We start from the raw sequence: 22541 nt of genomic DNA on the forward strand, positions 1-22541 counted from the left end.
CCTTCATGTGTATACACTTTTGTTACTTGCGGGGGGGGGGGGGGGATACAAAGAGTAGAATCTCTCGGTCGTATGAAGGTATTTAATGGCTGAAGGAAACAGACAGAGGCAGGGAAGATGGGTCAATGGGTAGACTGCTTGCTTGCCCTTATGCTCTAGGACCTGAGTTATAATCAGAGCATCCATTTAAAAAAGCTAGGTGTGGTAGCATGTGTGCCTTTAATCTCTGGGAAGACAGAGACAGGAGGATCCCTAGGTCTAGCTAGCCAGACTGTCTAGAGAGATCCTGTCTCAAAAACAAGGTGGGGAGAGAGCAAGGAAGACACTTGAGGTTGACCTCTGGCCTCTGCACACATGCATATGTACCCTCGTGTGCACACACACACGTGTGTGTGTGTGTGTGTGTGTGTGTGTGTGTGTGTGCGTGTGCACAAGTGTGAGCATGCACACTGTCTGACAAAGTGTTCTCCAGAGATTCTTACATTCCCCCTTATCATCAGCACTGTGCTGAGTTCAAGCTCCTCCCACACCCTTTACTTTTAGTACGTGAGTCTGTGAATTTATCTGTTCAAGGGGTGGGCATTAGTGTGTCTGATGGTCTACTTTCTAAATTCCTTTAAAATGTACATTTTTTTATTTGCTCATTTTCTGTCCCTTCAAACATTTGCCCAACATTCAAAGCAAGGAGCTTCTTTCCCTAAGTTCTAAGAGACATGTCATCTGAAGTGGTCCTGAGTCACTTACAGTCTCCTCCAGGCCCGTCTCCTTCTGATGCCCCAGCTCTGGAAGTGGTGACTACCGAGTCTGACTGACTGAGACTGTTTGTCCTTCATGGCTATGGTTTATGCAGAAGAATCTTGTCAACCCCAATGTCACAAGAGTTTCCTCCTGTTCTCTTCCAGAAGTTGTTTATTAGGTTTTACGTTTGTGTCTGTGGCATATCTTTAGTTATAATGTGTGGTATGCATCATGAATCAAGGCTGATTTAAAAGTTGATTACCCATTTGCCCTATACCATTTGTTGAAAAGACATTTCTTCATCAGAATACTCTTGCATATTTATCATCAGTTAGTTGACTCTATTTATGGGACTCTACCCCATACATACCGGACTTTCGTTCCTGTTCCTTCTACCTGTTGCTTCTCTATCAACACCACACACCTTGGTTATTGTAGCTAGGTAAGTTGTGAACCCAAGCAGTGTTCATCCCTTTTTATTTGTTATGAGTGTTCATGTATGTGCAAATGCACACATGTGTTCTGGTGCATGTATGCCTAAGTGCACACATGTATAGGAATCCAATGCACTGTCCATGTCCAAAGCCAGGCAGGTTTCTTGTTTTAAATTTTACATGAGTATTTGTGTGCAATGATTGAATGAAGTGTGAAGTAGTGTTTGGGTTTTTTGTTTGTTTGTTTTCTTTTTTTTTTAATTCGATATATTTTTTTACATTTTACATTTCAAATGATCCATGAAAACGAACAAACATCATGAAATTCTTAGGTAAATGGATGTTTGTTTGTTTTCAAATTTCTGAAGTCACTTCTATACTAACAACATTATTTAATCTGAAATGTTTTGCCCAAATCACAACTTTGTATAAGTGTGTATGTGTGTATACATGTAAGTTTTAAACTAGAAGCTACCTTTTTTTTTTTTTTTTTTTTTTTTTTGGTTTTTTGAGACAGGGTTTCTCTGTGTAGCCCTGGCTGTCCTGGAACTCACTCTGTAGGCCAGGCTGGCTTTGAACACAGAAATCCACCTGTCTCTGCCTCCCAAGTGCTGGGATTACAGGCGTGCGCCACCACACCCGGCTTAGAAGCTACTTTTTAAATGAATTCTTCTCTCATATATTACATCCCAGCCACTGTCCATCTCCTCTGTTCCTCCCAGTCCTCTCCTCCTCTCCCAGAGCCACCTCTCCTCCATTTCCCATGAGAAGAATACAGGCCCAGGGATATCCACTGACCACAGCGTAACAAGGTAAAATAAGATCAGGCACAAACCCTCATATCAAGGCTGGGTGAGGCAACCCAGCAGGAGGAAAAGGGCCCCAAGAGCAGGCGAAGGAGTTAGACACACACACACACACAGAGACACCACACACACACACACACACACACACACACACACATACACCACACCCTGCTCACACTTTTAGGAGTCTCACAAAAAAGAAGCTAACAACCATGCATGCAGAGGACCTAGAACAGTCTCATGCTGGCTCTGTGATTTCTGCTTCAATCTCTGTGAGCCCCTACGAGCCTTGCTTGCGTAAAATTTGTGGGAGTGGCCAACCAATGTCTGGTCTAATTTGAGTCATACACCAGGAGAGGCAAGCCCATGTCCTGGCACTGCCTGGATCATGAGAAAATAGAGGCTGGATAGTCGAGAGACCTAGGATAGGAAAACCATCAATAAAATTATTCCTAGTTATATTCTGCTATACTCATAAGTCAATGCCTAACCTAATTGTCACTAGACAGGCTCCCTGAAGCAGCTGATGGGAACTGAACACTGGGTAAGGAGAAAGCCCATGTTAGAGATCTCTATCAGGTGTCCTTCCCCTTGGAGCTGGGGGAAACACTGAAGAAGATGGGGGAGGGTGGAAAAGCATTGTAGGCACCAGAGAGGTTGAGTACACCAGGAGAACATGCCCCACAGAATCCACTAAAAGTTACTTATATTAAATATATACAACCTGAGGTGGTTATGGTTGCTCAAGTGAGTTTTGGTAATTTATATTGCTTCAGAAATTATGTTTTTAGCTACTTTTCCATTGCTGTGAGAAAACACCGAGACCAAAAGCAACTAGGGGAGGAAAAGATTTTTTGTATCTTAGAGACTAGAATCTGTCATCCAGCAAAGCCAAGGTAGGAACTAGGAGCCGAAGCCATGGCTGAACACTGCTGACTGGCCTGCTCCTCATGGCTCGCTCAGCCTGTCTTCTAAAGCATCCAGGAGCACAGCCCAGGAGTCTCTACCCACAGTGAGCTTGGTTCTCCCACGTCAGTCATCCATCAAGACAATGCTCTGTAGACTTGGCTACAAGCCAGTCCTAAAGAGGGGCATTTTCTCAATTAACACCACTTCTTCCACGATGACCCTGAGAAACTGACATAAAAACTATCACTAGTTTATGTCATCTACATCACCAGTCTGTTAGCATGAGGTCACCGGAGATGGCCTCTTTAAGATCTGCAGACTTGGGCGATGTGTGTCATCCCCTGTGTTCCTGATGCTGGCAGCTTTCTCTCTGCCTCTCTTTCTCCTCTCAGATCACTGTGCTAGAATCTTACCGACCTTCTCACTGATGGACTTTTCATTTTAGCGGGTTTCCACTCTGAGCGTTAGCTTTGCTTTATGTCCATCTGCATCATTTACTCAATTTCTTTTCCAGGTTATGGAGATGCCCAGTTGTTTAAGCTAGTTCCTCTTTTTTTTTGACAAGGGCACTCAAAGCTCTAAGCATTCCTGCTGCATCATTTTGAGAAGTCCCATTTGCTCCAAAATCCTCTGCGTTTCTGTTGTGAGTTCTTCTTGGAACTTTGGGTTTCTCAGAAGTTAAATATATATTTTAATTTAGTCTGGTTATTTTTTGAAGAAATCTTTTTCGTTATTGATTTCCAATTTTGTTCCATCCTAGTCTGAGAGCACATTCTATATGAATTAAGGTCTTTGAAGTCTATCGACTTGTTTCATGGCCCAGAACAGGCTCTGTCCTGGTACAGAGGGCTCATGTACTTGGAGGAGAACATGATCTCTGAAGGTGTTCTGGGCATGGATTCTGCGTCAGCCTGCTGGCACTGGTGGGTGTGTTCAAGTCTGCCCTATTGCCTGAGTTTCTGTCTAACTTCTGTGAATGACGTAGGAAAGATGTCTGAGAGGCATGGCCACAGTTGTGCCCTACACATTTTTCTAGGGCTTTAATTTACGGATTCAGAAGCTCTGAAGAAGGTTCACCATATTTAGACCCCTCATGACTTCCTTTTGGAGTGATTTATCTGTGACAATGGAGTGAGTGATCCTTCCTGTCTCTGACAAATGCGTTTGCTCTGAGTTTTTTTTTTTTTGTGTGTGTGTCTATAAATGGTCCTTCTTCCACTTTCTTTGTCTGGGAAGAGAATGGGGACACCCTTCCCTCTCCTTTCTTAGTAGGTATTCTGTGGCAGCATGGACTTTGATCCTGCTTCTCAGCTATACCCCTTTTTATTTAGAGTGTTCAGAATATTTACGTGAATATGGTTGGGTTTTCACATTTAAATTTACTTGTGGGTATGTGGGGTTTCAAAAATATTTCATGTTTATGTGTGCATATCTGGGTATATTTATATGTGTCACATGTATGAAAAAGTCCCAGGGAGTGAGATGAAGGTATCAGATCTCCTAGAATTGAGTTAAGAGGGCCCTGAGCCACCAAGCAGCTGCTGCAAATCAAAACTAGGTCCTCTGCAGAAGCACCCAGTGTTTTTAATACTGAACCATCTCTCCAGCCTTGTTTGCTTTTGAGATAAGGACTCATGTAGTCCAGGTTGAGCCAGAACTAACTACATAGCTAAGGCTGACCTTGATCTCCTGATTCTCCCACTGCCCTGCTCCCGACTGTCTAGGGCTGGGGTGGCAGGTGCTCATCACCGTGCCTGACTCCTACATGGTGCTGGGGTTGGACTGAGGGTTCACTCTTGCTGAGCAGGCAGTCTGCCCACTGAGCCAGGCCCAGAAGCCTGGTTACGCTGCCTTCCGTTTGGTGCAATCGCCTTACAGTAGTTTTGTCTCTTTGTCTCTCCACTGCTATTATTGCTCAGGTCAGTTTTTCTGGTCTGGAGGGACAGTTCAGCAGCTAAGAGGATATATTACTCCTCCAAAGGAACCAAGTTCAATTCCTAGCAACTGTGGGAAGCTCGCAACTGCCTCTTAACTCCAGCTCCAGGGGATCCAATGTCTTCCTCTGTGGCCTTCAAAGAGGCCTATACTCAAACATGCATAGGCCCACATACAAATACACATAATTAAAAAATAAAGTATTTTTTAAAAGCTATATTTCCTTAAAGAGAATTAAATACGAATATGTCTATACATTGCAGGCACCATCCCTGTACCACTTCTTTCCTTGTTCAGGTTTCAGGTTTCTGTCTGAAGTCGGCCCTTTCCCTACTGCCTAAAGGATTTCTTTTGCCAACTCTCATAGCCATTAATTCTTGCTGCTTTCTAATTTCTGCAAAAGCGCTTGCCTTCATCCTGAGAAGTATTTTTAGCGTGTATTGAGTGTGAATCACCTGAGTTGTCTTCCAGTGAGTGTCTGTCATCATAGCATGTTGCTTCTGGTGGCTCTGGGCCCCTTCACTGTGCCCCAGTGTGCCTATCTGTCTGTGGAGGACACTGAGGAGTTCTCTCTGTCAGCCATGGTGACGACAGGCTTTCATGAGCTCCGTCGTGCTGCTGGAGCTTAGCCGAGCCCTTCCCGCTTCTCTGTAGGTGTGGGGAGTTTCGGTTGGCTGACACACATCGTGAATCTATTTCTTGGTTGTCGGATGCTCTTCCAGTCCTATAAATATCTGTTGAGGTTTATTCTGGGAAGCAGCTCGGTTACTTAGAAACGGGCTCACGCATCCTGGTCTGGTTTTTACAATTTCTTAGACATAAGTAGAACTAAGCTCCATCTAGCCGATCACTGCTTGTTCCAAACACCAGAACCATCTGAACCCGTCCCAGTGTCTGGACAATCACAGCGTGTTCCAGTCTGACTGATGGTCATGGGGCACAGCGTTGGGTGTCCCAGTGTCTTTAGGCCCCAGGCAGGGTGTTCCTGGCTCTCTTTCATAGGCAGACGCAAGCTCAGGCATAAGGGACTGTGCACATCTTGGGGTTCTCTTGTTTCTTGCTCAGTGTTTCCAGCTGTTTGTCCCACAGATTCCAGCTGTGGGCCCCTTGGACTTCACTGCTTCATCATCTTGACCTCAACTCAGTTTCTGAGGCTTCTTTAGGTCCCTGCAACCCAGTGTCCATCCTAAGGCATTGGCTGGACTCCTAGGGTGTCCTTGCCCAATGCCCCTCTCTCTGGCTTTCCCTCCACTTCTCATTTCCAGCATCTGAAAATCGTTTATACCCTGACTCCTGCTTTGCTTGGGGTGAAAATACGACACAGCGCACGCACACCGGGCAGAAGTAGACATGCGCACGGTCTCATTTCTCCTTCCTCTTCTTTCTTGGCAGCATCATATGTAGCCCAGGCTGGTCTTGATTCATGATGCAGCTCAGACTGGACTTGAACTCCAGTTGTGTTCTCACTTTTGCTTTAGATGTGGAGGTAACTTCTCTGTAGGGTTCGTCCGTCACACTCTGTGCAGTGTGACCTTGCACACGTTGTCTGAGTCAAATGTAGCAGAATGAGTGAGCCACTGACGAGCTTACTTGATCCATTTCTCTCCACTGAGTCCATGTGCTTCTTCAGGTTCGTGAAAGCAAGCGAGCACACAGACGCTCTGCATGGGGGTGCACAGTAGAGCCCACCTGCTGCACTCGAGGTCACCACAGCTGCTCTTGTCCCATCTCTTTCTGTCCCTGGTGGTGCCTTTAGGTACCAGAAGGGAGGCAGGTAGATGATAAAGCGGTGTACTCTGACTCATGGGTGTCTGGCTAAGGAGTGTGGGTTCTGGAGCAGCCCTGGGTTTCCCTCTGCCCGTCACTCAGTTGTCTGTGGTCTGGCAGGGTGCCAGCAGCTTGCTTCTGGGCCAACCAAAGCGGACATACCTTTTATACACTCAGGTAGAGGTGCAGGCCCAGGGACAGGGGCTGATTTCTTAGGCTTGAATGTTAGGAAGTCGGGAGCGCCATGGAGATAATGAGCCCTCAACTGTTCTAGAAGCAGAGAGAGAGGTATATGCAGAGGGAAGCAGACAGACAGGGAAAGGTCTGAGTCCTGAGCATACAAGTATGTGTGCAGGGGCAGACCTGTCAGAGCTGGGAGAACACGGGGCTGCTTCTGTGGCCTGGGAGGACAGAACAGGTGGCAAAGCAGCTGAGGATATCTGTGCTTCCATGATGCCAGGGTGGTAGAGGCAGGGATTGCCCATCACCCTCTTCCCTCCTCTGGGGTGAATCATGGAGGCTGAGGCTGAGACTTGGAGCATGCTGAACTCACATGGCGAGCAGCATGCATGGGGAGTGGAAGGCCGGGTGCAGCCCCATGCTTTGGTCCTCCCTGTGCTGCGGTCCTCCCTGTGCTGCGGTCCTCCCTGTGCTGTGGCCAGCTGCTAGCTAGACCACTCTAGTACCTAAAGAAGACGCCAGCATCCCATGGGTCCCCTCCAGCATTTGGACTTTCTGCCTCTGTTTCTTGAAGAGCTGCTTCTATACTGCTGAATCTTTATGTTAATTCCTAAAAAGGTCAGTTCTGGAAGTGTGTGAATGAAATCAGGTTTCCTTGTTCTATGGAAGAGAATCTTTCCACAGTATCTTTATCAACACAACTCAAACACATTTGCCCTTGGACCTTTATTTACTTTGTACAGGAAACTGTATTTATTCCAGAAGAAGCCCCCAGTACAGAAAACCAAAATGAGTGAGTAAAATAATCCTTGCTCTGCCTTCACCCTTCATTTATGATGAAATTATGAATATTTACAAAATTGGGCTCATGTTCATGTATCTCCATTATAATGTATTTCTTTTGTTTTTCTTGGTGATGTCACGAATGTTTCATGTCTCAGTGACACATTGTCTCCGTTAGGGTTTCTTTTGCTACAATGAAACACCACGACCAAAAAAGCAACTTGGGGAGAAAGGGTTTGTCTGGCAGGAATTGAATCTGTAGGCTATAGTTCATTCAGAGAGTTGGGTGACAGAGGGTTAACATTGCAGAGGTCTTCCTCCACACCCACCATCAGCTAGAAAACTGAATGGCAGCGAAGGCTGTCAGTCAGTCATCGCTGCAGTCTGTACCTCTGGTCAGATGATTGCTTAGCCTTGTTTCTGAGATGGAAGTGTTGAGTTTCTCTACCCATTGCATCTCGCCCTTATTCTCCTTACTGTCATCTTGCACTCCTGGTTCCTCGGAGCCTCAGGTTCTTCCTGAGGCTCCATCTGTATGAGAGGTTAGCTCATAGCAGTGTGTGAGAGAGTCCTGTCTCAGCACAGGCTACAAGAGCTGCTCTGAAGAATATGAAAGAGCCCTGTCTATCCCCCATTGCTTGATTTCTTAGGCCAAGGGTTGTGGGGTTTCTAGATCAAAGACCAAAGACTGGGAAGATGTAGGTATGGTCCTGAGTCCTTGAATCTGTGTGGACAGGAAGTCTGATCTTGATTTTCAGTCTTCACCTTTGCTCCCTAGTAGACTCTCTGTTCTCAGACCCACATTCCTCAGGACCAATCTTGTCAAGAGAAATCTTTACCATAGACTCCTCTGCTCTGGAGCCTTCCCTTCGTTGCTATTGCCACCCCCCCCCCCCCCCCACGGGTTAAGTGGCAGATCCTGTTAGCCTCCAGACTAGACATTAGTGAAGACAGATCAGAAGGTCTTGCTGTGGCCCTACTGTGTGTCCTGTGGCAGTTCTGTTGACCTGGAATACACAGATGATACTTAATTTTCTTAAAGATCTCATGCATGGAAACTTTCCACTCCTGACTAGACACACCAGAAAGAGGCTTTCTCAGTAAAGGGTGAATTTAATCAGGTTTGTAATGATGACTCTGAGGCATTCACAGTGTCTTCCAGACTCATCTGTGAGAGTGCCACACAGTCAGTGGACCCTTCCGGTTGAGCACGCCATAGTGCCCAGAGAATGGCTGCCTCTCCATTAACAGGGGGCAGCCCCTAACCTTCACATAGAATTCCTCCCTGGATCCGTGAAATACCCCCCAGTTCATTAAGTCACCACATCTCTCAGAAAACACCAGTCTAAACTGTTGTGTGTGTGTGGCGTCTTCTGACTATGAGCTGACAAATCCAGGACGCCATCATTTGCAAACCCAATAAGGGAGACTCAGGATGGAGTCTGTGCATGAGCCACTTACAGTAATCTTTTCTTTCTCTCTGAGGCACATGATGAATGACTCTTATTAGACATTCAGACCTCAGCAGACAAGTGTTTTATCTCCCAAATTCCTCTTAAGAGATCACATTCTCTGTGTTGGCCTGTTTGGTGTTTCTGCTGTATAGTAGGGGCAGAGCCCGTCTCAGGGGCTGATTTTCTTTCCTTTCCTATTTCTCAAGTGACGTGTATGGTGTGCATGCACATTCCACATGCTAAGATGCAGTTGAGCCAGGCAGACCCAGAGCCAACCTGGTCATGTGCAACATTCTAGCATGACTGACTCTGGTGTCCACATGTCTCTCGGGGGAGAGTGGCTGTCACTGAATCAGTCTCCAGAGGAGGCAGATAAGGACAAGTGGTTAACAACTGTCAGTCAAGGGAAGTAAGACAGGGCTCCAGATGCTGATAGAGACCCTGATCTAGCAGCGTCCTACTGATCAGAGAGATGTCATGTATAAGCAGTGCTGGCAGGGCAGGAGGTAGGCGGGGAGCCTCTGGGGTGGTATGCTGTATGTGCTGAACACATGTATGTGGTTAGAAAGCAGAAGGCACTGTAGAGACATCATTGCTACCTGGGGCTGGCATCACAGCCACCACAGCTAGAATTACTCTGTAATTCACGAAGATGGCTTTGAAGGAGGATATGGGTCATAGTCACCCAGGTATCTAGTTCCTGGACACTTGGGATGTATGATACCCACTGTGGGGCATGTGACCAGGGGCCTTGTGGTATCATGCACCCTGCACTGCCCACTGAGCCTCTGGAAACAGCACACGTGACACGTGTGAGTCTTCCGGTGTCAGCTCCAGGCCCTGGGTCTAACTCTTGACCCCATCCACTGAAGGTTACATGGAGCCAGTTCTCTAAGACCTGTTTCTCATCCCGGTGGGTCTCACAGGAACATTGCCGAGGAAGTGCAAGAAGGAGTTGCTGGCCGTGAAGCTGAGGAACCGGCCGAGCAAGCAGGAGCTGGAGGACCGGAACATCTTCCCCAGGAGGACCGATGAGGAGAGACAGGAGATCCGACAGCAGATAGAGATGAAGCTGTCCAAGTAAGTGAGCAGGTGCAGACTGGTGCAGAGGCTCGCCCCAGCCTCAGTGTCACAGGGCTCGCGGGTGGATGCGGCGTCTGCAGCAGGTCGCTCAGCCCTTGGCATTGCATGGGGACACGTGACTCTCTCTTGGGGCTGCCTGTGTGCCTGTGGCCCAGTGACTTCCCTGACCTCTACCTCCGGGACAATCAAAACCTCCTCCAGATATCACCAAAATACCCCATGGTGAACCAGTGCCCTGCACAAGTCGAGGGAGACATATGAAGAAGGGAGGGAGGGTCACAGAAGAGAGGGTCTGGACCAAATTGCTGAGGATGTGTCTTTTCTGTGATAGGGCTGACTATGCACAGCCCCTCATAATGTCCATCCAGTTATCTCCCTCTAGGAATATGGGCCCCACTGTGCTAGGTCACCTGAGCCTTTCGGGAGAAGCTGTACTTACAGAAATGTGTACATACAGGGTCACACTTTGTGAGGTAGAGTGTGTACCGCACACTATGTGCCACAGGGCGAGAGATACACTAGCATCCTTCTACACTCAGTCACAGAAGGGTCAGGTTCTCCTCCTGCCTCTAAGTCTGGCTATGGCCCACAGGAAAAAGCGATGGATTCCTATACTCTCTGGGGTCCACCACGTGACGGTTACTCAGCAAGTCTGTGCCAGGGGTCAGGTCAGAGGGAAACTGCCCTACGTCGGACCACACAGGGCAGGGCTAAAGAGCATTTATAGATGGCGGAGCTACAAGGGGCGGGGCTATAGTGCACATTCAGAATGCTGGACTGGCTAGGGTGGGTCCTAGAGGGTGGTGCTGTGGGTCACCTACAGAGGGCGGGGCTGCAGGACACCTGCAGAAGTGGGACTTCAGAGGCTGTGGGTCACCTGCGAGCACCTTAGCTGCAAAGGGTGGGCCTGGAAGCTGCAGAGCTACTTGGCTTACAAATGTCAGAGACGTACAGAAGACAAAGGCTGTAGGACCAGGATTCCCGTTCGCTCACAGAACTGGGAACTAATTTTAGACTCTAGGATGTAATACATCAGCTTCTCAGTTTCTTGTCATTACATCTTAAAATGGATAAAGGATACCAGAATTAGAAACAGAGACCAGGAGGCTGTTAGTCTCCCCCGGAGGTCAGAGGTGGCTTCTGGTGTCTCGGTGTCTTCCCCGTGGGGATGGTCTAATTGGCCCTCTGCCTGTGTGCCTTCTTAGGACCATCCACATTCTACTGCTGAATAATTCAGCCTCCAGTTGCCATGGCAACACAGCATCTACAGTATTCCCAAGAGTGTTTGGAGTTTCCATAGCGTTTTATTTTGCTATTTCTGAATCTTATTTTTTTTTTTTAATTTCATGGCTTCTCTGAGCAAAGTGATTCTTGCCTTCTATCCATGACAATACCCTGCATGCCTGGTCTAGGTTCCACAATGAGGCTGGGGTCTCCTCTGCAGGGGTAAAGTTATGTGTCACTGCCCATCCCTTCCTTTAAGGCTGCTGAGCTTGCTCTGCAAATATATGTAGGTGAGTGGGCACAGTCCTGGATTCCCCGGGGTGGTGTCCTGGGAATAACCTGAAAAGGCCTGTGTGCCCCCTTTTTTCCACAACCCCCCCCCAGAACATTAAATACAGAGACACCATTGATATGATTTCATACTGTAGGATGGGTCATCTTGTAGTCCAGACTCTCCCGCTTCACTCTCCTCAGCTGGAGTCTCAGTGTGTGTCACTGCTGGCTGTCACCCTCAAGTACTGAGGATATACCATGAGCTGTTTATCTGCTCCCCTCTAAATAGTCCTTGCTACGACATGGCAACCGAGAACCACACTTGCCTCTGACTTCTTACGCTTCAGGGAGAGGGTGAGATGTCTCACCCGGGTACTGTGGGAGGAAAAGTGGGTGTAGGAATCAGACAGTCAGGGCGTTCCCAGCCAGCCTTCTGGGAAGTGTTCTGGACAGTAGCAGTTCTCAGACAGTGCCTCCTGCCGGGAATTCTGGAGTTACCTATCTTACTCATTGCTTGGGGCTGTCTTCTGTGTTTCTTTTTTTGTTTTGTTTTGTTTTGTTTTGTTTTTACTTCATGTGTGGTATGCTCAGAGCCTAGGCCAAAACACTATACTTAGTGCAAAGATGTCGACGCCCACAGGGGTGGGGGAGGGGGATGCAGTTAAAGGAATGTAAAGTTTCTCCCCAGCATCGCATCACCTAGAGATGTGGAGATTGCCTAGAGTGAGAATATCCAGAAATGAGTTTGGCCTCAGAAAAGTGGGTTCAGATGGCACGCATCCATCGCAGCTGTGGCCAGGGGTCTCCCTCACTTTGTGAAGAGGAGATAGTGAGGCTGGCTGCTTTTTGAAAAGATTCCAGGTCACTTAAAGGAACAAGATCACATTCCTGACAGGAGGAATGGGCTGGGACCTGCTACTGTCAAGGCCAGGCATCCTCATGGGCTGTTTGTCATAGGCACAGGCATGGAAGCCACCAGCAGGCCTCCTGAAGAGTAGGTAACATGATTGAATAAACATGCCATAGTTGCTATTAACACAAGCTCCCTTAGAGGCCCCTGTGGAGCAGATGACCGCCTCATCCCTAGACCAGTTGGTTGATGGTTTGCCTGGACAGGACTCTGGACAGGCGCCTCTGGAGGGATGGGTTGTACAGCCTCCTATTTGGGTTCCCTGGGGAAGCCTTTGTTCTGGGGCTGAGTGAGAAGCTGATTAAGGCTCAATAGCATCCTTCAGGGGCTGGCACTTAGCACATTAGCACAGCAGTTAAGTGATCCCCAGCTTCTCTCTGTACATTCTGTTCTACTATGTCCAGAACAGACGGCCACCACTGGGCCACAGAGAACACAGGGTCTCACGGAAACCAGCGCCAGGCACACTTGTGCGCGGAGTGGAACAGCCACCTCTCCGCTTGCTCACCTTTGGACTCTGCAGTTGAACAAGGGGGTTGTGGGATACTCCCAAAGGTGGGGTAGAAAATGGGCACTGCTGTCTCACTGGATGATGTGAGGCTACGGAGGCTGCAAAGAAGGCTGGGCAGGAAGCTCTTGGGTTTGTGGATGCAGGGCTTTGGAAATACATAATCTTATCTGCTGCTTCTAATTGCTCAAAAAATGGCCCTATCTGGAGTGTGCTCATCCACTGCATAGACAGAGGTTACACACATAACAAACTTTAGTGAATCTTTGCTTTCTCTCTCTCTCTCTCTCTCTCTCTCTCTCTCTCTCTCTCTCTCTCTCTCTCTCTCTCTCCTCTCCATCCCTTTCTCTATTTCTCCCTCTCCCTCCCCCCTCCTTCTCTTTCTTCCCCTCTCTCTCCCTAATTGTAAGAGTGGATGTGATCCCAGTTCACCATGGGTACCTTAAACCTTAAGTGCTGTGGACATCACCTTGGAGACAGCCATGGTCATAGGTAGCTGTTGTATGAGTCTGTTTTGTAGCCTGTGGCTTGTTTGGTGCTGTGCACACATGGTCTCCTAGAAAGCTTGCAGAAGTGTCCTGGGTACTCTGCATAGTTTCAGGTTTCACCTGAGGAGAATGAACACAGCACCAAGCCATGTGGCAACAGGTGGCTTGTTAGTGGTGTGAAGAGCCAGGGCTGTTTTGTGTCAACCAGCATGAGCTCAACACTGCCCCCAGCCCCCATGGAAGCAACTAGTGAGCAGAACAGGGTTGAAGGCACAAGGTAGCAGCTTTCATCAATCCTGAAAGAGATGTGAAACAATGTTACTCTGAGGCACAGCAGCATTGTGCTGTCCCCCAGGGCTTCAGCCTCTCATCCCTTCACAGGGCCAGCCCAATGCTGTCTCTGGAATTACAAGGCAGGGAACATTGGTGGGTAATTAATTGTTCTCTGATACTTCCTGGTTCCATAGCTGGCTCTCAGGGGAGGTATGTGAGAACCTTCCTCCCATCTTCTGAGCTGGGGGTGGTTGGGCGGTGGGAGGGAGGGAAGGGGGAGATAGAGAGGGGGGAGGGAGAGGGAGAGGGAGGAAGAGGGAGGGAGGGAGAGAGGGAGAGGGAGGGAGAGAGAGGGAGAGGGAGGGAGAGAGGGAGAGGGAGAGAGGGAGGTGGAGGGGGAGAGGGAGAGGGAAGAGGAGAGGAGAAAAAGAAGGGGAGAAGGAGGAGGAGAGTGGAGCGAAAGGAGAGAGGAGAGAAAAGAGAGGAGGGGAGAGCAAGAAGGAGGGGGGAGGGAGAGGGAGGAGGGAGAAGGAAGAAGAAGAGGGAGGAGGGACATAGAGAGGAAGAAAGGAAAGGGAGGAGGGAGAGGAGAGAGTGTGCTTGCCCCAGGCTAGCTGCTTTGTGAACTTCCAGTGATTCTCCTGTCCCCACCTCCCTTCTCACTGTACTGCTGCGACTGCTGATGTTCCCCAAGTCTGGCTTTGTGTGGGCTTTGAGGACCCACAGTCAGGTTCACTCATCCATCCATCCGTCCATCCATCCATCCATCCATCCATCCATCCATCGATCTCCCCAGGAGCTGTACTTTAACAGTGCCCCCTCCCCAGTTTATTCTGTCCTTTATGCTATTATGGTCCCCTTGAGACCCCTGGGAGGCAATTCTCTGAGCTTTAGTATCAAAGTGATCTATATTTCTACTTAGTCTGTTGCTATTTAAGGATAATGCTTACTTTAGAACTAATCTGTTAAATTTCATTGCTTTGTCCATCAAGAAGCTCAGAGCAGAGTGCCCAGCCCCCTGTGACAAACGCCTTGTGTCCTGCTAAGCATGTGCTATGTTCAAGCACCTGATATGTGCTTTTTTGCTTCATTTTGTTGTTAAGAAAGTAGTTTGTGTATATTTTCAAGGTCTATTTCTGTATTTAAAAATTTATTTAAAAAAATAAAAAGGACTAGTGGAAACACCTGGTCCTTTGTGATGGGGGTTGTGTCAGTGTACTGAACATTCTGCCCTCTGGTCTCTGGAACAAGGCTTCTCTGTCACAGCCCTGCCCCAGATGTCCATTGGTAACCATGCTGCAGCATCTTTGGATTGGACAGAAATGCCAATGTGCTTTTCCCTCCCAGCATGAGGACCCCACAGTTTAGATAAGGCTACAGTGATGGCTTGGGGACTTAACAGAGGTTTATATTTTTATCCTTTTATGGACTATTTGTATAAGATGTAACAATGTTTTAAAATGGCAATGCTAAGTGCTGAAAATATTTAAAACAAAACACAGATGCATTAAAAAAGAAAATAATAAAAGGAGCCAGACACAAATAGGAACTAATTGCTACTACAATGGATCCCCCAAGATCATGGATGAAGACAGTGCTAGGTTTCCTTTAAGGCATGTGTGGACGATACACCCCGATAACTCTGAACCTAAACATTATATAACAGCAAAGGGAGTCTCCTGCCCAGTTTACAAGACACTTACATAATAGATCCTTAAATGTAAATTGAACAGTGCTGTGTGAACACAACTTATAATAGGGGATTAAATAACAGGCCATCAACTTTCCTGGCTCACCACTGAGCTGCATGGCTATCAGTGGTGCAAAGAGCTAGGGCAGTTTGTGGTAACTCATGTGAACTCACCCACACCCCAGAAGTTAAGAATTGACAGGCCAAGAGAGACTGATGGTCGCAGTCATTCATCTTTAGTCTCCGAGGAACATGAAGGGATGTTGGTGGCAGAATCAGCAACTTTGAGCTTTTCCCCTGGGCTGTGGCCACTCAGCCATTCACAGGTCTGGCCCGGTAGTGTCTCTGAGCCTTTCTGGGTTCTTGGCTTGTACTGAGGACAACACCAGGTGGTACTGGCAGTGGCTCTTTTTGGGAGGACTCTCAGAGCAAGCCCATGCAGTTTCACGCTCTTAGCACTGAGCGGAGCTGGGGCAGTGGTGAGGATGGCGGTGATGGGAGATTCAAAATCCAGGCTTGAAGAGAGAAGAGTCCTCAGGTTAGGTTTTTCTGGTGTCCTCTGGGTCCCTTCTCTAACTGCTGTGTGGATACCATCCATACCTGTTCCCATGTTGCATCCTTGCATTGACATGGGTCTTACAGATGCATAGAATGTTCAGCCCAGCCACACCCTGGCTTCTCATTTGATAGCTCCAAAGTTCCTTCTGTAGTTCAAGGTCCCATGGGAATAAGACATTGTTGGGAAGTAAGTGGCCTCACATCCCACAATTGTCCTTATGCTCTGGAGGAGCAGGACACAGTGTAACAGCTGGGCTCGGTGCTTCTGCCTCAGTGCACATTAAGACCTAGGGACAGAACACACTGGAGACAGCCTCCCCCAGGTGTTTGTGTCATGAGGTACTGTCTGTACTAAGCCTAGCAGGGGATGATCTGTGTCCTGACAGGGTCTTGATACTGTTGGTGCTTTGTAGCTGAACTTGTGTCCACATCCATTTTCTTACAGGGTGGCATGGTGCCAGTGGTCTTTAGCTCTGAACGTGGCCCTGTGTGGGGAGCACCTCTTATTCTCTGGAGAGGAAGAAAGGAACAGAGGCCATGTTCATAGCATCTTAGAGGTCTCACCCGGTGCCCAGCTCCTAACCACTGAGCAGCCACTGATGCTGCAGCTCAGGTGCTCTAGACACATCTGTGTTCAGGTAGCTGATGATGTCCTGTGTCTAAAACACATAGTCTGATGCAGGCTGTATTAATGAGGCTGGTAACATCACATCCTTGCTCACTAGTTATTCTACCAGTGTCTGCAAGTCTGGGACTGCTCTCAAAGCAGCATGGGGCAGGGACTCATATGGATGTTCTTAATAACGCCCTGTAACACTGTTTTGGCTTTCACTGAGGAAAGAGTACAAGTCGCAGGTAACAATATTACAACAGGGCCTTTCTACGCAGACTCTGAAAGCCACCCAAACAGTGCTGCTCTCCTTCAGAGGACTGGTACATGTTACTCTACATTGTTTACAGTAACAGAGAATGTGCAGGTTCAGGAGAGTGGACGCAGGTTGCCTTATGGTTTCAAATGCCCTTGCATTTGAATACCCGTCATGGTATGAACCCAACTATAGAACATCCAAGTTCATGCAGTGTGCAGCTGAGGAGTGCTAGAAGATGCATGAGTAGATATGCTCCCACAGGTATTGGTAAGTCACTGCATGCAACAAGCCAGATGGAACAGCTGCCTGCAGAAGGCCCCTGGGGAAAAGACCCGCCCCCAGAAGAGTTGCAGTGGGCATCAGAGACAGGTGTGATGCTCGAGCAGGGTTTTAACAAGCAGGAAGGGATATGGTCAAGTGATGGACCAGTGGGCAGGAGGGTAAAGCTGTAGACACCTGGGGGGCATAGAAGCCTGTGCTTGTTCTGCTCAAGTGACCTGGGGGGCATAGAAGCCTGTGCTTGTTCTGCTCAAGTGTCACTGCGAGAGGATTCCATGGTTGACAACTTACTGAGGCTCCAGGAGCACACATGCTGCTTTGGGTCAGCTCAACATCACTGACCAGAGAGACCTCTTTTGACTGTCCCTCTACACTCCAGTTGACCTGACCCTACTCTGTCTCCCTCCATTACCTTGTCCCAGTTTCCTGCAGCATTTTCAGTCTGGGCAAGCTAGCTGGATTCTGCTTACTTTGTCTACTAGTGAGGACTTGGTATTCTAGGTAGGTACTTAAAAATGACGCATTGCTGTGAAGAAAGGTCGGAAAAGCATGGCAGATTACCCAAAGGGTCATAATAGACACTGCTATTAGGAAGAGTGCGTGTGTTTGTGTTGTGTGTGTGTGTGTGTGTGTGTGTGTGTGAGAGAGAGAGAGAGAGAGATATTTCACCGTCTCTGTCTCTACTTCTGTCTCTCCTCCTCCCTCCATCCTCAACAATTTTTACTGTTGATGTGTGATACTCAGGATGGGTCTTGTGGATGTTTTAAGTTTCAGAAGCTTCCTAAGACTTAGGAGCCTCCCTCTGGGAGGGAGCAGTTCAGTTCAGAAGTCATAGCTACACAGTGAGAACTTAGAAAACTGGAAACAATGCTGAGAAGATCTCCCAGCCTAGGGCCATAGTATGGTGTGTGCCAGAGAAGAATGCAGGGAAAAGGAGGGAGGCTTGGGGAAGGTTACATAAGAGACAGGAAACATAGGTGTGTGTTGGGGCTCTGGTATTTGTCATAGGTGGGGAGCTCTGTCCAAGTAAGTGAAACTATGCGGGGGCTGAGCCAGGGATCAGGGCACCCCAGGCCAGCCTGATATTTTGTTAGCTTTCTCATTTCCTCACACAGCTGGTGGTCCGACTCCCAGCATCTTCTCTCTGGTCTAACATCATTACTTTGATGATGGATAGCGAGTGGTGGCTGTTCATGCTCCTGCAGGGACCAGAACCAGCTCCAGGGTGGTCAGGCTACTAACCCTGTCTGTCTCCTGGAAAATGTGGCATGTGGTTTCCTTTTAAAATATAACCCCAGGAAATACATGTTTCTTTGTCTTGGAAACCTGTAGGATCCTATTGGGATCCTTCCTGAGAGAGGAGAAAGTTTGGGTTTGCCATGTGAGGAGCCGTTTGCTTCTGTTTGGATAAAACTGGGAATGGTGGGTGGCTGAGGTGTCTTTCTGAGGTGGAAGTGGGGTTAGGGACTGAGTTTAGGGTCAGAGGCCTGGAGCTGACAAGCTTGACATGATGATCTCATGCCAAGGGCTCCTTAGGTTCCTTGTTACTGCTCAGACTTTGGCAAGAAAGGCACACTGTCCCCAGCATAGACCTGAGTAATGCAAGGCACTCCTTGGAGGGATACACATGACTTGTGGCATGTGGAAGTATGTCCATGCACTTGGACTTTGAATTTGCTAGTAGGATTAGGCCATTAGAGGGACTTTCAAACAGTGAATAAGTGAGTACAGAGCTCACTATTCCCCAAGTAGCCTTTGGACAAGCAGCTTGAGAGCTGGACACCTTTAGCAGGAAGAAGACACTCTGGTCAGGCAGAGGGAGTACTCTGAACGGTTCACAGCAGGCCCCAAAGCTGCAAGAAGAATCTTCCATGTCAGAGCCATATGCTTGAGAATCTGCTATGGGTTCCACACCCTGAAAGGGAGGATGTTTCCTTTGCCTCAAGGAACTTCCCCTCTCATGAGCTCCGCAAGGCCACTGCACTCGTCTGCACTGAGGATGTGATGCGTACTGTGGCCTTCAGTTCCCATGTGACAGGCCTCATCATCCTGGCTGTATTCAAGAACTGGAGAAGGATTGCTTATAGCCAATCAGCAGCTGGGTACAGACAAGAGTTGAACCTGGTCCTCATGGAGTCCTTGGCCTCTGTCTCCGAGCAGCACCCGGCCTTGGCACATCCCTGTCCTCTAACTAATAAGATTTCCATGCAGCTCTCTTCTAGCTTACATGATTCCCACGTGTGGAGTGGACTCTGCTGAAAGAAGAACGTTTCTCAGAGCTTAATCCTCAGAGCCTGGAGAAACAGGCTCCCAGCTAAGCCCTGCCTGATGGATGGGTGTTGTCTTAGTCAGGGTTTCTATTCCTGCACAAACATGACCAAGAAACAAGTTGGGGAGGAAAGGGTTTATTCGGTTTACACTTCCACATTGCTGTTCATCACCAAAGGAAGTCAGGACTGGAACTCAAGCAGGTCAGGAAGCAGGAGCTGATGCAGAGGCCATGGAGGGATGCTTCTTACTGGCTTGCTTCCCCTGGCTTGTTCAGCCTGCTCTTTTATGGACAGCTAGAGGGATGGAGTATCAGGGTGCACTAGGCCGAGTGGACAAGGCTGAGTTCAACAGAGTGTGCGCTGAATGAGTAGCTTCCTTCGGGTGGCAAGTTTTTAGGTACATTGAGGTAAAACCTCCTGTTTACTAATTTGGCATGTGACTGGTGTGTTCAGAAGCTTGTCTTGGATTCAAAAGCCCTTGGGTTTTCAGTGCACAAAGACAATTCTAGAGGTTGTGGGGGTGCACCCAGGTTGGAAAGGATATACTTTCTGTCCCAGTAAAGTGGTCTCAGAGCTAGCTACACTTAGAACTGAGCCTCAAGCCTCTGATGGAATGTTCTTTCTCATTTCCTTAATAGGGATATTTGGCCAACAAGCATAACTAGAAAGATTTTTCCTCCTAGATGCTTGTGTATGTGTGTGTGTGTGTGAGTATGTGTGTGTGTGTGTGTGTGTGTGAGAGAGAGAGAGAGAGAGAGAGAGAGAGAGAGAGAGAGAGAGAGAGAGAGATTGAGAGAGAGAGACAGACAGATAGACAGACAGAGACACTCTGGTATTTTGCAAGAACAGTAAGTAAGCCCTACTAACTGCTGACCAAGCTCTCTATCCTAGAAGAAAAAGAAATCAAAATAGGGTTTATTATTACTGGATTTGGGGAGTTCCTTATCTAAACTGGAAAAAATATATGGAATATGCTTCATTTAAATTCTATTGAGACTGTCTGAATTTTCAAAAACAATGTGAGGACACCACAGCATTTTTGTGGACTGTAGTTGGCCAGAGATCACCCATTGGTATCTATGGATATGAGCTGATGTGTGTGTGTTTGTGATTGTATTTGCATCTACTAATGTTACAGTCACACATGCATGTGTAATACACTTGTTCATATTCACAACGCCACACTCTCTGTTTCTGCCTTCTTTGCTTTTTCCTTCCTCTGTTTCTTAGTTTCCTTATTTAATTTTATTATTTTATAAGATGGAGTCTCATTTAGCCCAAGACTCCTCCTCAGGCTATGGGGGTGGACACAAATATCTCAGACACAGAAGACACAGTGATCTAGTTAAGATGGTACCGACCTTGGCTACATTAACAAGTCTCAAATAGACTGAGGATGACCTTGAATTTCTGATCCTCCTGTCTGTACCTTTTGAGAGCTGGGATGTCAGGTGTGAGCCGTCATGCCGAGCTTGTGTCTATATTTTGAGCAGTATGATCTTGTCTATGGGAGTGAGCATCTACTCAGCAAACCCTGGAGCCTGACTGACTCAGTGTGCGGCCTGACCTGCTCCCCACAGACAGTCCTCACTGCCCTCTCTGATGGGGGAAGGAGCACTGGGGCTCTCTCTCTCCTTGGACCCCTCTCTCATTTGCTGGGAGTCTCAGTGTGGTGCTAGGGAGGAGAACTCAGACAACAAAAGTTGATCAGGGGCAATGTTCCACAGCAGGCACCCACTTCCCTCCCTGTAAAGACTGTGGGTAGGCCTCAGGAGATCCCTGTGGAAGAAAACAGCAAGGTGGAAGGGCTGAGATCTGGAGTCTGTCAGTTTGAGCAGCTTTCTCTAGATGCAAGCCCTGTGTTATCTTATTTTGGACTTGCCGTGTGGCTAAGATTGGTACCATCTTAACTGGAATCACGCTGCGTGTCTGCTATGTCTGGGATGTTTGTGTCCCGGCCACAGTCAGCCCGAGGGTGTGTCCGCTGCTGCAGAGAGGAGTCTGGCTCACTAGCTGGATTCCAACCTCCAGAGCAACATCTAAAGAGTCACTGCACCTACTTCCATCTTTGTCAAACCTTTACCACCACTGTGGGCATCTTTATTGGTCATCACCTTCATCATTGTCTATTCTCACATTCTCATTATCCATGTCTTCTCCAATATCTTCCTTATCAATATTTTCACTGCATCCCTCCTCCTCCTCTTCTTCATCATCATCATCATCATCATCACCATCATCACCATCACCATCATCATCATCACCACCATCATCATCACCATCATCATTATCACCATCACCACCATCATCATCATCATCACCATCACCCTCATCCTCAGCCTATTTACTCCTGGTGTGTTTTCATGGAGGAGAAAGCATGCTGGCAATGCTGGCTCTGGGTCCTCTTGATTTCCCGGGTCCTACCTGTGAGGGGACAGAGCCCATAAGTGAAGCTAGGTCAGGAAGCATGTGCTCACTCCTGCCTAGAGGGAAGGGGCTCTTGGAATTGGCAGGGCCAGGAGGGACATTGCAGATGCTCTTCTAGCCAGGGCCACTCCTGCACACTGGTGTGATTGGGAAGTTGGTGTCAAGTGCGGGTCACCCTCCGAGGGCCCAGTCAGCACCACTCTGTGTGTGTTCAGTGCAGGAGGGAAGTTTGGCTGACCTTTGACCTCAGCACATCCTGAGCGTGGCTACTGGGGCTTCCTGAAGATCAGCAGTGCCCAGCAGAGTGAGCTCAGCTCGTTTTCTGCCTTGGTCCCACCACAGCCCCCCGGCCATGGCTCAGTCTCCTGCTCCACCTCTGTTCCCAGATGTCCCTCATGGGAGGGAGACTGCCCAGGTACAGTCAACGTTAGAACTGACCTAAGACGAGAGGCTAGGAAGGAAGCTGGAGTTCCCTCTATAGAGTCTCTAATTCTGTCATGGCAGTATGTAGGAGGAGCCAAGGAAGAAGGATGGACAGACAGACAGATGAGTGATTGGGGAACATCATATCCTTTAGGGAGATGCTGCTTCTCCACAGTCTGGTCCTAGAGCCCAGGCCCTGTGGGTTAGAGATAGTCCCTTGGGTTTTTATAAATGCCCACCCTGTTCTTCATGTGCTGCCT

The 22541-nt window shown here is 48.1% G+C and overlaps 1 protein-coding gene across 1 annotated transcript in view; it reads left to right on the forward strand.

The window, feature by feature from the left end:
- Phactr3 (phosphatase and actin regulator 3) overlaps positions 1 to 22541 on the forward strand; it is a 197198-nt gene that overhangs the window by 156745 nt on the left and 17912 nt on the right. The window contains exon 8 of the mRNA XM_052181740.1: positions 9933 to 10086. Coding sequence (XP_052037700.1) covers positions 9933 to 10086 — 154 coding nt within the window. The remainder of the gene's footprint in view (positions 1 to 9932; positions 10087 to 22541) is intronic.

Source organism: Apodemus sylvaticus, chromosome 5 (assembly GCF_947179515.1).
Source record: "Apodemus sylvaticus chromosome 5, mApoSyl1.1, whole genome shotgun sequence".
Classification (NCBI taxonomy): domain Eukaryota; kingdom Metazoa; phylum Chordata; class Mammalia; order Rodentia; family Muridae; genus Apodemus; species Apodemus sylvaticus.